Raw genomic sequence first — 16,004 nt, 5'->3', positions numbered from 1 at the left:
GTTGTTCAGAAATTTGCGTGGCGCTTTTTTGAAAATAACTCCCCCCCCCCCGCGGCATTTCCCTTTTTTTCCTTTTTTTGAGTGAGTGAAGCCAGATGTCAGCTATTTAACCCCTGCCAGGAAGCAGGAATGCTACTTTGCTCAGTCTCTGTTCGGCAGTTTTGCACTCCCAGAAACAGATTTCACGTGTAACCATGGGCTGTGGGTGCAGCCAGGGAGCAGCGTCCCGGCCAGCAGCGCTGGCTGAGCTGCCCTCCCTTAGGGAACCYGGAGCACCGATCTGGGAGATGGGCTTTATTAAGCTCAGTTATTTCAGCTCTTGACTATAGTAACACCAACATGAACCTGCTGGGTTTATAAATCTTTTTTTTCCCCCCACAAGAACGTAGTTTATTTAGAGTGCCTACAAGTTTTAGTGTGTCCACGTGGTGAAATATTGGAAGCTACTTTGTATTTTTCCTTCTTTTTCCTGGAAAGGAATTGTTCCTGTCTCAGATATAATTTTGTTTGATATGTGGAATAGCTTYCTCTGTGCTGAGAAAGTAATATACTGAGAAGTGATCTTCTAGAAAAGCAAAAGAATACCCACTCTGTCTATTAAAAGATCTTCCTACTTAAAAGTTGATTATTTTTGGTCTCCAAAAAATGAGAAATCATTCAGTTAAAAATAAGTAAGGGATCTTACAGAACCATTTAATTATTAACGGAAACCTTGACTCTAGACTGTTTTGATGGATAAAACTAATTTATCTCTGTCTCCCTGAGATATTTATATCATCATCTGTCTAAACAGCATGAATCACATTTAAAATTATATCAACTTGTGCCACCTCCGGGGTAACAAACTGGAGCTGATTCAACTGAGTGTTGCTTTCCTTCAGTTTAATCATTCACAATATCTAATTGATTCTTATTACAACTGAGTCTGTTCACTTTACAGGGAATTTGAATTCATAACCAAGAGGGGGGAAAAGGAAATGGCACTAATCAGCAGTATCATTTAATGTGATTAGATTTTGTACCTTTTTAGTACAGGTATGGCAAAAATGAATATTGTCTTTGGTCCTTGAAGTATGTAACATAGACATAAATTCATCTATACTAATTACACTTACACAGTAATAAAATATGTAGTGCAGCTAGGTGTATATAGGTATATRTACTCCTCAAGTAAAAGATTCAAGCTGTGAAAGACAGCTTGGTCTTGGAACACTGTCCAGTACATAAAAGAGTTAAAAACGTACATCTACACTTGCCAAGTGTTGCAACTGGAAATGAAATGAAATGAAATTGGAGTAGCAATCTTTTGAAATTCTCATGCTTTGCACGTTTTCTTTTTTAAACTATGATCAAAAAATCTTTCAAAATTTGCCATGTTCAAAAAAATTCAAGTCAACTGAAACTTTTTGACTTTAACATTCAAAAAGATTACTCGTTTTATTTTGCACTTTACAAGCAATCTAACAAAATTACATAAAATGCAATGTATTTAAATGAAGTAGCTGAAATGAAAATGTTCTATTCTGATAAGGTTTCTTTCTTATTCATCTCATCCCCTCTTTTCCCCACTATGTATAATAACAGTTTAAAAGCCTCGCAGGATATGTTAATTTTAGTAAATAGCCTGCTGAAAGCATTTTGACTTTCTCTAGTCATGACATACATTTCATGGATATTTTAAATGACTATGATGTAAAATTTAAAGTATCAAGATTGCAGTTATATYTGGGTGAAATATATTTGGTGAAATGGAAATAAAGTGAAGATCACCTGACTTCCCAATAATTGAACATATCAAGCATTATATGATTGTGTGGAGCCTGTGACTATTAACTACAGCAATGTTAGCAGATGGATAATTTAGCATTGACTGAAGTAGAAATATGGGGCATTTAAAATGAAGATAACTCTTTTGACCAGAATGGGGGAAAAGGGAGAAAAGAGACAGATCTGGAGGCTTTCAGTGGCCTCTCTTGGTTTAGAAGTCTGTGTGTTAGTGAATCTAAGAATAGACTTTTGCATTACCTGCTTCTTGGGGCCATGATGGGAGGGAACAGGCATCTCTTTACTCCCCTCAACAGTGTCTATGTAACACGGTACATTCAGTGAAGGTAATTTTTCAGTCAATTATCTTTTTTTTTTTTTCAAGATCCAGCTATATCCTGGGTAGGGTTAGTCTTTTATAACCATTCCTGTAATTTAAATTCTAATCTTTGCAGTTGAATTTCGATAGACGTAAGTGTGGCTTTAAATTTCCAGACTGAGTAAAATCATCCATAATGAGCTCTTTGGACAGAGGAAGATATCTATAGTCTCAGTAATGAAGAGTATTCTTTATATATATATATATGCAATAAGTTAAAGAAACTAAGTAAAAGTTTGAATTCTGCAAACAAATTTTGATGCTTTTATACAGTTTTCTACTARTATTATTCAGTTAATTTAATTGTCAGAAATGTCTTCCAGAGGGCAACAGTTTGATTTTTTTTAATCCTAGTTTAAATCTTTAGTCTCTTTCCATTTTTAAAGATCTTGATTTTAAAATATTGTTTGATCTAATCCAAAGTTTCTCATTTCTATTCCTGTGATAAAATAACACATTTTTTTTTAATGAGAGCACTGTACTTACAGCTCATGTATGATGCTGATGCTAACCTTAAGCGTTTTCTTAAAATAATCTTCTGCAAATACTAATACTTTTCATCTCCTAATTGAGCAACAGTACTTTAAAATCAACCTGTTTGCACTGCTTGCATTGGAATATGATTAGAAGATTTTTAAACTGCTGTTTTCACATTGACTTGAGTGATAGAGAACACACGGAAATATCAGGTCCTTGTGCCAACATTGAACAAAGAGGTTATAGCTAGAAGTAGTATTGCAGAGTGTGTATAATAGAAATATCTTTTATACCTAGTTGATTTATAACCTGAAACTAGTGTAAAATCAGCAGTCATGCCCTCACTCCCACCTGTGGCATATTTTTTATATTTTACTGTGGGTTCAACACTACTGAATAGCTGTTTACTAAGACATTGTACTAAGCAATTCCTGGAACACATAGCACACCTAGTGCAATAGGAATTTTTTACCTTTATCTCCTAGGGCCTTTCCTTAAGAAGTATCTATAACTGAGAGAAGATAATTCAGTTTCTGTTTCTATCTGTTCTCTAGGACTTCTGTTGGAGTTAGTGTTTCACACAGTTTATGATGTTTTTATTATTAAATTGCGTCCGGTAGAAATTAAATTGAAATGGTTTGTCGCTGCTTTTTGTTTTAACTCTGAAAATCCATTTCAGGTGGACTTAAAGGACGGGGGGGGAAACGGTCACTAAACGGAGCTGAAGAGACAAACCATGTTGCAGACCCTGTGTGCCCTTGTCACAGCGCACATACCCCTTAAGGGGAGCAGGAGACCACGTCTCAGTCGCTCTTCCAGGCTGCCCAAAGGCCAGCACTGCATGTTCTTATTCTTAATTCTGGGCTAGGTCAAAGTCTGGATGCCCAGAATAAACACAGAGAATTTGGCTTAATGTGAAACTTCGAAGTTCAAAGTTTCTTGCCTTTTGGGGAATATTCAGATGAAGGTTTGGTTTCTTCCCCTCCCTAAAGCCCTCTGGGCTTACTGTGTTCCTTTGAAAATCTTTGATGCAGTTCTCTTCAGGTCTGTGGTTTGATGATAAAGGCGTTCCAGTGACAAAAGTGGCTTGAAAAGTTCCTCTACCAGTAGGCAGCTTTTTTCCCCTCAACTTCCCCCTATTTTTGGTGAGTTGTTTCTAAACTCAAATCAATTCCCTTAACCAATCTACATTTTAGTCCCCTGCACAATTCAGCTGGCATAAGGAAAGAAAGAAATACCTGAGAGAAAAAGAAGCTGGCATTTCTGTGAAAGTCACTACATTGCTGTACCAAATTTCGGACCAAATTTCTCCCCAGGTAATACTGCAAAGGTCTAGAAGACAGCTGTGTTTCACTGGAGACAACACAACACAACACAACCAGCCAAGCCCCTGACCTTAAAGAGAGATTCATTTCAAGTGTATTGACTTAAAAAAAAAAATGCAGTGAAACCTACTGTTTTTTCAGGAACCGCAGGAATTCTGGAACAAGAGACTTAACAAAACTCTTCAGCTGAATGCAAAGCGTAGTTATTGAGAATCTCAAATACAGCTAAACAGAACAGGCCATATCGTTAATCTTATCYTACTGTAATCTGTAATATTTTCACCAGCTTTACACTGGTGTGAAGTAGCAGACTCTATTCCGCTAACTACATGAAAGAAAGACATCCAGTTGGAAAGATCTATTAAACACATCTTTACTGTGTTGGTCTAGGTCAAAACTGGAGGACAATGTTGTAATTCTTTTCTTACTCAAAGTTTTCAGCTCTTACAATTCAATCATCCTTCCTAGCTAATAGCCCAATTTAAAGAGGGAATCCACAACAGCAAGTCCTTCGTATTTCTTCACCTATTTCATGAAGTGTTTTTCAGATTTGAAAAGCACTTCATGAATCACTCAGTGGTTGCTAAAAATGAATAATAATGAGCCCAATTCAATTATCATGCCAGCTGCTGATTTCCTTCTGATGACTGACTTTAAATTATAGAACAAAATCCTTGTGCTAAGTCTTCTCACCTGCCTGTAGGAAGTTGATTTCATTAAAATATAAAAATGGGAACTGCCCCAAATGTGTTCTTACATGGAATAATTGGACTTCAGTTATTAAAAATAAGTGAAAGTGAGGACATCTGAGTGTATTCTGATGTCTGGTCAAACAGCCTGGTTCTTTGTAGTGCAGTTAGAGACTTCTCTTGTAATGACAGTTACTATGCTATAACTAATGCTGCACAACCACATAAATAGTTATTCTACCAAAGGCAGTATCTCCGTTAGTGTTGCTTAATGAACCAAGGATTTATTTAAGAGCTTGATCCGTGCAGTTGAGCAACTATGYGATTATAGTTTTACAATTGCCCCTAGACAGGGAGTGCTCTTTTCATCTTGCTGAGAAAAAGGACAAATGTGGTTTGAAGGATACTACATTGCCCTGTTTTTTTTTTTTTAAGCTAGCTATTTCTAATCTTACATAGCATCTGAGAAGCTCTTAAGCATTTAGAAGTTAGTCCTTACCAAATTTTCTATAAGGAAATTAAGTATCATTATCACCTTTATAAAGAGGAGATTTGAGGCTCATCTCTTAGAGCTCTAGTGATATTATCCTGTGTCTGAAGTTATCCAGAAAATAAAAGATTCAAGGGTTGAACCCAATCTCCTTTCTTTCAATTTGAAGTCTTAACCTCTAGATGAGTCTTCCCTTGTTTTTCTTTTTTGTTAAGTCTTTGTAAGGAGTCTATTTTTTGTGCCCCACTATTGCTCAGTGAACAAAGTAATTAGGAGATATAGACATGAATACCTTCACACATGCTCCTAGGTTGGAAAAGCATGGGAAGTAACAAAAGTCATTTGTTTGACTGTATGCATTGACTGTAAGGAAGTTTAACTGAAGGCTGTACCAGAGCCTTCAGTTATTGAACATTAAGAGGAAATCAAAAAATGTAAGCTAAAACTGGTACAAAGGTGCAGAGAATCTTTTCCAGTAGGAGGCACAGAAATAGCAATAGCACTGCAGAGAAGTATAATTTCTGCAGGAACATAGAAATGGAGGCAATGATCAAATGCAGTTTCTGCTGTACCCAATAATTATGTCATATACTCATTTTTGTAAATTGATTGAGATCAACCTGTAAATAAGCTGATATCCTTCTTCTTTCTTATTCAAAGTATGTCAGAATATTTAGAGGCTGATATAGGTTATTGTGTAGACAAGTGAAGCAAAAGAAGGCAAATGAAACAATGTTTATTTGCACACATATGTGTCTAGTTATGCATCAAATTCCAGAGTCAAACCACTTACCTTTCTGTATCCTTTTCGACATCATGGGCTGCCCAGTAGTTTAATGAAGAAAGATGGCATCCTCTAAGGACTATGCAGCCCACATAGGATCTGAGTCACTCTGCAGAGGTGCCTGTCTTTCATGATGGATTACAGCAGGATCCCAGAGAGATCAGGCTCCCAGTTTGGTGCCCTGGATACACACAGTTCGAGTGGATCAAATGTGGGTTTGGAACTTTCCTCAGAGGTTTTGCCCTTTCTTCTTTTTTTTTGGACCCTATGTTTTCCTACATGTAGTAGGAAGACATTTTTTTTTCATAAATGCACTTAGAATGATGTTGGGAGCCTAAAGATAAAGTGTGTGATCCCAAACAAACGAATGTGGTTTAAATTACTGTCTTTTAGCTGAAATGTTTTAACTCTTAGCCTATTGCAACCTTGCAAGTGGCTAAAATTTGACTACAGTCTTCCTTGGAAAATGGCACTCATTCTTCTGAAGATTAGAGACTTCATGGTATTTTCCAGCTTAAATTTACCCTCCATTTTACACACATTATGTGTAGCATTTCAGATGCAACTTTGCTAACATTTTCTGTCTCTATGGATAAAACTTCAGTGGGTACATCTTGGGACCCTTCCAGCTCAGGTCACACCATCTTTCCACGGTTTACATGACTATATAGTCACTCCCTTCTCCTTGTTTCCACTGGAGAGGTCTTAGCCGATAGCATTTTTTACTTGTCTCTGGAGTGTGACCTTGCACCACGTCCTTCTAGTTTCAATCCATTTTGATTACTTCAGACCCTCAGGCTGTTGGTCCAGTTACTTCTGTATGTTTTTCCCTCTTTACATTTGTACTGAGGCCTTTCAGTTTTCTGTCATCCTCAAATGTGGTTAGTATATTCTGAATTTTTATAACACCATGATTAAAATATAAGATTGGTGCAAAAAAAAAGTCCTTGGAAACATCACCAGTAATCTTTTTCCATCCTACTAATATCCTTTTCAGATCTAATGTTGTTTACTTCCCTTGAGTCAGGTTGAGATTGTTTTGCATTTCTAGTGCACCTCATCCAGAATAATTTATTTTTCCTAAGTGGCACTGTATCCATGCTTACATCCATATCAGCTAGATTTCCTGTGTTCCCTTTCCTAAAATATTAATTATCTTAATAAAGAGAAATGCCAGGTTAGTTTGGCATAATCATCATCTATTTTGGGATAAAGTCATTATTCATTTTATTCCATTTTTTTATTATCTCAGTGTCTCTGGTTGTACTCTCCTTCACAATTTGTTTCAAATCCTTGCATAGCTTGTGAGGTCAGAGCTGCTTCTTTTTAGTTGTCTGGATCATGTAAATCCATTTTTCTTAAAAGAAAAAAGTGTTAAGTTTTCTATTTTTCAGACATTCCATTGCCAGCCTGATAGATGCATTAAAAATCTTTGCTATTAGACTGTTGGTTTTTTTTTTTTTTCATGTGAAAATATTTTAAGTACTCTGGGGTGGAGATTATTGGGTCCTGCTCTCCTGGACTAGACATCTCCTTACAAACAGTTTTATGTCTTTGTTTGGTCTCATCTTAGATGAGTAATTTTCATTTCCATAGTCTCTATCATTAGCCACACTGCATTTGCTACTGTAGCCAGCATCCCCATATTAATTTTGCTTTGGACTCTCTGTAAATTATCTTTAATCTTAACTCCTCTTTGCTGCTCAGTGAAGCCACTGTTTTTCATGTTTTCTTTTTATTTGGATGGTGAACGTACATTTTAGTACTTGTAATTTTTGCAAGATCTGATCCTGCCTAACATTTTCCGTTCTCACTTTCTCCATATATTTTCTGACATCTGACAGCTTTCTTTGCATATTAGTCTCATTTTCCACCCCACAAGCTCTTTGCATATATACTTTGCGTATATTCGCAGATACACTCTCTGAGGTGATTGCTCAGCTAGTCAGAAATGGAGCCCTTCATTATAAAAGCTTTTCTCCATGTTTGAAGCTGCAAATTTCTCATAGCCTACAGCCACAGCCTTTTTCTTAAAGGAATTCCAATCCTTTCTTGAGTCTTCACTTCACTGTTTCCCTTATTTTCTGTTTTTTTTTTTTAAATGAAATTCTGATTTATTTATATTTAGCCATTTATTTATGGTATGGCCATTTTAAAAAAAATGGAACCAATGTATCATCACTCACTCTGAGACATGCTTTTCTTGACCAACTATTTAATAAGGTCTTGTAGCTCAGTTTTCTGTTGTTGTGTCACATCCTCTGATACCTGTTTTCCATGCTTAATAGTAGGATTTATATTCTGAGAAGTTAAAAAATCATCATAGCTTTTAGAGTGCTATTTACTTTTTGTTTGGTGTTTCATAATATTTGCTTTCTAAATAATACAAAGATCTATATCCAACAAAAATTATCCTAGACAGTCCTTTCTGAAAGTGATCTGAAACCAGCTGGACACCTTTGATGCCCTTTCTAAATCTCTTACAGCCTATCACATACTTAATTTATCATCCATCACATCCCTGTTTTTGACCTGAGGAAGGACCATGTGGTTGGTGCAAGTGGATATGCAAAATAAGCAAGAAGAGGACTTCTGTGTCCACTGACTTGCAGATCTACAGCATTATATATATGACAAGGAAGATGCAGGGAGTTATAGAAGCTGCTGCAGGTAGTTTTATGTCCTTCTGCACTTTAATATAATCCTCTCACCCAAATTTTTGAATTTCCTATGGTAGAAAATATACATGTCCAGCTGAAAAAGGGCAAAATGTTGCCCTTGCTTTACAAATTGAAAAATTATCCAATTGGCAAAATTAGGTTATTTTAAGGGGGGGATTAAGGTAAAAGTTATAAATACAATCTTACAAATTCATATTATTTAAATTATTTGTGTTTGTTCTGGGTTGCATGCAGGAGATATTCCATTATTTCTCCCAGTTCAATTTCATTAATTTCAGTTTTATGTATTTTCTTGTTAAATAAAGCCCCAAACTGCTCTGCATGACTACCCTCATGAAAGTCTTTTATTAATTTTCTTGAAGCAGGCCATATTAATTTTAAGTGAATTTTTTTTCTTTATGCACCAGTGTACTTAGATTAAAGCATCTCTCACTGAGAGATGTTAGTGCTGCTGGACCCCCAGAACTAACCAGCAGTGGCTTCTGAATTGCTCTGTCATTTAGGAATTGGAACAGGACAATCAGTCCTCCTCCTTTTATTAAAGCCTCTTTTCCTCGTCAGCAGACATCAAATTGTTAAATCAGAAGAGTGCCTAACATGGAAGAGCCAAAGTTATTGTGATAAGTACTGTTTCAAAAGAAGGAAAATACAGGCAGATGGTTATGTTTTGTCTCTAGTTTTTTAAAAACACCCTAGGACTTACCTTCATTTTCCAGAATGGCTTATGCCATTGACTATCAGTGAAGCAGAATACTCACAAGAGTAGCTTTTTAATTAAATATTTTATGTCCCAGTCTTTTTTCTTCTCCTTTTCCACTGGACAGGCATTCAGCAATTTTTAAGAAGGTGGCAGCTCCTGTTTTAAAACAAGCACTAATGTGAAACTCTCTTGTGTTTCTGAACTATGTTTTTTGAACTATTGAATTGTATCTTGTCTTAGAACCATCTTGGAAGGCAAAAAAAAATTTCTTTATCAACAAAAAGATACTGCTTTTTCTCTTTAAAACATTTTATTTACAGGAGTTATTTAAATTCCTTATTACTGGCAGCAGACTGGGTTTGTATTTTCAGGGAGCTGATTCTAACTGAAGGCAATAGATGCATTTAAAATAGACTGTTAAGATTCTATTTTTGATATGTAGTTATTGGAAAAGATTCTTCTTCTGTCAATTGGGTATACATTCAAATGGTATTTATTTTAAAATTGAATATTCTAGATTAAAAGATTTAAAAATGTTTGTACATTTGCTACCTAAAATTGTAAAGCAATGCTAAAGAATTAAGCGATAGTAATTTATACCTAGAATCGAATCTGGAACATGATGCTTAATGTGCAACATAAATAGTGCAAATTGTCAATTCATCTAAATATTTGGGCATTTATAAAGAAAATTGGATAATTTTTAAAAACTCAAACTTTCCTCGCTGTTATAAATCTTCATGCTATTAGACATATTGCAAATTTTAAGCAATGTATTAATCAGTTGATGGAATCCCAGCATGCCATCTCCTAATAGATGGAGCAGTTGGATTGCTTCTTTAAGATACTTCACAAATAGCCTAGCAAATAGTCATAAGTAAATAGAGTCCTGTTAGGATGAAAATATACCACATTGCCAGTATTGTGTCAATATTTAAAGATAAAAGTCAGTTTTGCAGCAGCAGCCAAGTCTGGGGGTGAGGTGGGAGAGGGCTGGAGGGATTGATAGCCAGAGGGGGCTGCAGGAAGAAGGATTTGCGCCTTTTAGTAGAGGTGGGAGCTGCAACCGTTGCTGCATGGTGGAGTTATTGCTTGCAAGTGTAGCTGGCTTTGTGCCATAATAGCTAATTCATGGGTCCTCAGGACACTGTATTTAGCTGTTCTTTGCCTGTAGCTTGCCAAAAATGTGAAGGGAATCTCTCCAATTATAGTTTTATTGTGTTAATAATAGTTAACAGTAGAGAAATACAAGAATGGGAAAGAGGTGAAGGTAATAAAAAAGCCCATTATTCATACAGGATGTTTTAGTTCTGTATTCCTTTTAAAAACAGGCATTTGTATGTAGACCTATCAAAATGCATTAAATTTCAAAGTCATGGAGATTTCAGTTGTCTCTTTATATTTAAGACCTATTCATACCTATTCATGGCTGTTTATAATAATGCACCTGAATGACTTCAAGTGAATCTGTTAATGATATTCATTTAAAATTATAATTGATGGGATCTATTTTAAAAATTGGATTAGAAAATATACTGTCTGAATGAAAAAAAGGACTTGACACACTGTTTCCCCCCATTGCTAGGCCATGGGAAGTGTGACTGTGGGAAGTGCAAATGTGATGAAGGCTGGTATGGTGAAGCTTGTCAGTATCCAACTACTTGCAATCTTACACGGAAGAAAAGCAATGAAATGTGTAAGAATTCTCAAGATATCATCTGTTCTGGTGCAGGTAAGATRTCTTTTGTTGGTTTTGATGGCTTAAAAAATTCTCCTTGTGTTATCTTGAGCATCACCGCTATTTTTTGCAATTAAGAGTTTTGCAGAGTATATTTTAAGAGACTGAGATATAAATGTACATACCCTAAAATGCTAAATTTTCCTATAGGTCTGTTTCTGTTCACGTTACGTGCAATGATTCAGAATGCCTACTTTAGTACTCTAGTTTATCCATAACTATTTCAGGTTGAGGAAACTGCAGCTCTGACATGTATGTTGCCTGTCAAAAGGCTGTGCTAATAGCATTAATACAGAATGAGATTTAGATTTTTTGGGGTGTGTTAATAGCATGCAAAGGCAGCATTTGAAAATATTTTTCCAGGGCATTTATAAGCTGTACAATTTTTCAAGACATCTGCGAGCTGTAACAATGATTATTGAAACTCACAATTGTGGAAGATTTGCTGAATCTTTTTAATGGGGTACTTTCATCTTCACCTTTCTGATTTGGTAACTCTCCTCTCATTGTTTAATTTTACAATCCATCAAAACTTAAGTAGGAATTCCTTTCCTTATCAAAATTAGAGGAAAAAGAGAGAACCTTTTAGAAGACTTTGCTGCACAACCTTAAAATTTCAAAGGTCATTTGCTACCAATCAAGTTTGAGACAAGAAACTGTCTTCTAGTTTTGCTAGCAATGACATTGATCTGYCAGTGAGAGAATTTTTGAAGAACCCCACTTCTACTCACTATTGCTGGTCTTGTGGGACTTGCTACAGAGAAACTAGGCTCTCACAGTAAGAGATAAGCAATTTTTTTTTTACTTAAAAAAACTTAAAATTAACTTAAAATTCTAAATGTACAACATACTGAGTAAATGATACATGTCATTTATGGCAATAATACAGATTATGTATAATGCATGATTTTTTGGCTAATGAGAAGTCTTAAATGAGAAACTGATTCTCAAAAATAAATACAGTTGCTTGTGATCAGCCAAAGTACTTAAACAAGAATGTTAAGACCTTTTTTTCTTTTTCTCTTCTTGGGTAGAAGTAGCCCAGTCTGTTTATTGCTGAGTCTTCGCAGGAAAACCAAACTAACTGAGCAACAACCAAAAGTGGTTAAGAGGTCAGTGTTTTGTGGGATGAGAACAAGAGTGTAGATGTTTTTGGTTTTGCTGGTATTAGACAGGAAAGGAATTACAGTGAGACTGGTTAGGGAGTTTGGAGTAACTTCAATGAGCTGTAACCACATTTTGTTGACAGGCTGTCTTGATGGGATTGCCTTTTGAGCTACCTCCACCATTGCTTTAGAGATCTGAGCTCTCTTTTTAAATTGACAATAAAAGGCATGAAGGGGTGACATGAGTTGTTGTCACAGCTATCACAGCTACCCGTTTATTGCAATTCCTTTCATGAACTGACCAACATCCATCTTAAAATTAGCTTTTATGACCCAACTACTCCTAATCAGATGTCAGAACAACTAGGGCACTCATCCTTCTAAAACCTAGATTATCTATGTGAGCAATGTCCATTTTTAGTTAATGGGGAGAAATAGGCACTTTTAGGATACAGTCTGTCTGACCTCTTTAGATGTTCAGTTTTTGAATCATTTTACAATTTTATCTTGTTCCTTGTTTGTGAATTATCTGTATACAGGTCAATTTTCTCAAAATTTTTATTTGTATTTATTTTCCAAGTAATTGCAGCAAATATTCCTAGTTCTGTAGCTTATTTATATTATTAGTTATATTGTTATTTTATTATTTTAGCTCTTGCAAACATTTTTAGAGTTAACTTTTTCAGATTGGCCATGTATGCCACACAGCCCTGTTCTTCTGTTCTTTGTTTGGATAAATGTTATGGTTAGTAAAGTAGTATTATGAATACTTGTAATGCTGAAATTTAAAATGGTTTCTGCAAACTAGTTATGTAATATTAGCATAAAATTTCTCTTTTGAAGGGCTTTTTTCAGTAACTTTGTTTGCTAGAATGGGTATGTGTATGTAACAAAGAGTTTGAATCTTCTGAATTAAGTTCCTATATCTTTCTTTAAAATTTATACTTTCTGGCATACCAGTGACAGCTGCAACGGTTTCTACAGATCCATTGACAGCAGGGCCCCAGTTAAACACAAAGTTCCTGTCCTTCCAATTTGAATAAAGGTGATAGAGGTAGGGAAGAGGGATGTCCCATACAATCAGAATGATAATATGTTTGTTTCTGATGTCATTTTATGGTATTTTTGTTATTTTGTGACCATATAACTCTTTATAACTGCTTATTCACAGCTATTATATATTATTGTGCATTATGTTCCTTTAAAACATAATATAGTCATCTGGCATAGAAGACATCAGTCTTTGGCTTTCTCCTGGCAGCCACATTCCAGGTCAGGTGGAATCTCTGAGGGAAAAGGGRTAATTGTGCTTTTCCTCGGGAGCAAGAAAAAAGAGGTTTTTGTTTTGGAGGGTGGGTTGTAGAGAGAGACAGCAGCTGAGCTGAGGCAACAGGACCCTAGTGAAAAGGCCAAGAAGCAAATGTGTGATCAGGCTCAGATGTGACAGAAGAGATGTTTGTTTACAACTCCTTTCTATTCTTTGTCTGAGAGCTCAGGAGTTATTTATGTCAGAAAGTTTTCTGTTCTGCTTTATGTTCTAAGAAAATCCAGCTCTAGGGTCCCAAAGCATTTGGGAGTCCTGAGGGTGCTTACATCAAGTGAAAGTTGCAGGCAGGCCCATGTCAAACCACTCGCTTGTCTCCTGTGGCACAAACAAGTCTCATGTGGCACAAACACATCCTATTTTTGCTTTCAATTTGTAAGCTGTTTGTCCTGCTGTAGTGATGAGTCAGCATCTGTCTTATTGTATGTCTACCTTCCTGTAAGGCCTAACTTCTTCTGAGACATTACCCACAAACTGGAGAAAAATGAGCCCTAAAAGCATAAAGTTAAATTAGGTTCCAGTCCTCAAATAGCAAGATGTTATTGTGGATGTCCCTATAATTCTTCAAAGAGAGCCGTCCAGAGTCTGGACATCAGCATATCTGGAAAAAAAGAAACTTAATAGTGTGCAAACAGGAAGTGGTTGGTGAAAATTACATGAAAATATAAGTGAAGAATGCTATCAAGAGTTTTAGTAAATATCAGGGAATTGGCTGTTTAATCCTGGCTTTTAACATGCATTTTGCAGTAAAACTGTACAGTGTGGTGTTTATGTTGGTATGCTATTATATTACTTATGTTTTTTAATGATGCTACGAATGTATTTCACTGCAGTTAGCTTGTCTGTTGTCCAATTAAATATATTGCTGTGATAATTGCTTTCTAGGTTGAGTCATTTTTTCCTGACATCTGGCCATAAGTTCTTCATGGAGTTGTTCCTCACCAACATTTCCTTCATTTGATTCCTGAGTTTTTCTCCAAGACTCTGTTTTTAAGTCTTATTCCTCATATGATAGTTGTAGAAAAGGAGCTGGAGACTAGAGTGCAAGGGAACTTTGTGACTTCACCCAAACATATTTTAAGGACCTCAATAGCCATGCCATGTTCACCTCATGTAATATGGCTGTGGAGCTGAACAAAATCAGACTTCATTCTTGAGAAGATGGCTAAGTTCAATTTTCTGCTTTCAGTGGGTTGAGGATATAATTTCCAAAGCTGACTTTGTGCCTCAGGTGTATGAGGTCAGACAGACAACTCTAGGAGTGAATTTTACCTAGGAAAATAAGATACTGCTTGTTATGAGTGAGTCACTTTAATGTCCTATTTACTTACAGATGAGATTAGATTTTTATTGATATGGGTTATTTATGTTTTTTTTCCTTTCTTTATTTTTCTGGATTATCTTTAGATTTCAGCCTGTTCAGAAGTAAAATGTATAACATCCCTGATGGACCAAAGAAACTCTTTCATTAAATTGCGGTCACTAAGTATGATCTTAAATGTTTACAGGCACATGTCAGTGTGGCAGGTGTAAATGCGTGAACTCAGAAGGGAATGGACTGGTCTATGGTAAATTTTGTGAATGTGATGACAGAGAATGCATAGATGATGAAACAGAAGAGATTTGCACAGGTATGTATTTTAGTAAGTATAAGAAGAAGAATGGTGAAACAAAGATGAATATAGTGTGTTATAAAACCATTTTACTGTATGAACCTATAAAATGTCTTTATTGCACATATGAATTTAAAAAAAAAGCAATTATATTTGCAAGGGTACTGCTTTTAAATTGTTGAGTGGGAATTTCCAATGTGAAAATGAACTAAACAAGAGGCTAAAGCATGAAGAAATCCTGCAGCATCCTCCTCTTTTTGGAAGAAGTGCAAAGAGGATGGTATGAATTACTTTAGTATGGTTGTCTTTGGTAGAAAATGAGGAATGTGAATGCTTTAGGGCACAGATGAGATCAGGATGGAGGGAGAGAGAGGAAAAAATAAGATAGGTTATTAAGAATTTTGGGAAAGGAAGCAAAAATAACGAACAATAAATGAAAGATGAGAACTCAGAAATATTTCAGGGAATGTAAAGGGGTAAGGAAAAGAATGAATAAAAAATCTAATCTGTGATAGGAAAGGAAAGAAAAAAAGATGTAGTGCACTCTGCAGTTAGAAAAGCAAATGAAGTTCAAGCTGTGCTTTTATTTCATTATAAAATAGGAGTTTGACAATTAAATACTGTGTAATACATGCCATTTACAGCATTTTAAATGCCGTTGCCTATATTACTAGGGAGGCTTATTACTAGGGAGCTGGAAAGTGCTGAAAATATATTTCAAGCTTTACATATGCATCCTGTATCTGTATACATAAAGTAGGATTCAGAACTGCTCTTACAATATTCATACACTCATATAGGTTTATATATAGAGAGAGAGGGAGTAGTTGTATGACATCATAGTTTTATTTGTCTTTATCCATACACAGAGAACAAAAGAAATTCTATTTATTTAAGTCCTTTTGAAGAGAAAAAGAACTTATTTGCTTGGGAT

The 16,004-nt window shown here is 35.6% G+C and overlaps 1 protein-coding gene across 1 annotated transcript in view; it reads left to right on the top strand.

Annotated features, from left to right (window-relative positions):
• Positions 1 to 16,004, top strand: part of ITGBL1 (integrin subunit beta like 1) — a 149,261-nt gene that overhangs the window by 50,992 nt on the left and 82,265 nt on the right. Inside the window, exons 3-4 of the mRNA XM_026066556.1 lie at positions 10,875 to 11,021; positions 14,966 to 15,088. Of these exons, the coding sequence (XP_025922341.1) occupies positions 10,875 to 11,021; positions 14,966 to 15,088 (270 nt within the window). The remainder of the gene's footprint in view (positions 1 to 10,874; positions 11,022 to 14,965; positions 15,089 to 16,004) is intronic.

This window comes from Apteryx rowi, unplaced genomic scaffold, assembly GCF_003343035.1.
Source record: "Apteryx rowi isolate R43461 unplaced genomic scaffold, aptRow1 scaffold_242, whole genome shotgun sequence".
Lineage (NCBI taxonomy): Eukaryota > Metazoa > Chordata > Aves > Apterygiformes > Apterygidae > Apteryx > Apteryx rowi.
The sequence above is the reverse complement of the archived record's forward strand: the minus strand, read 5'-3'. Positions and strand labels throughout refer to the sequence as shown.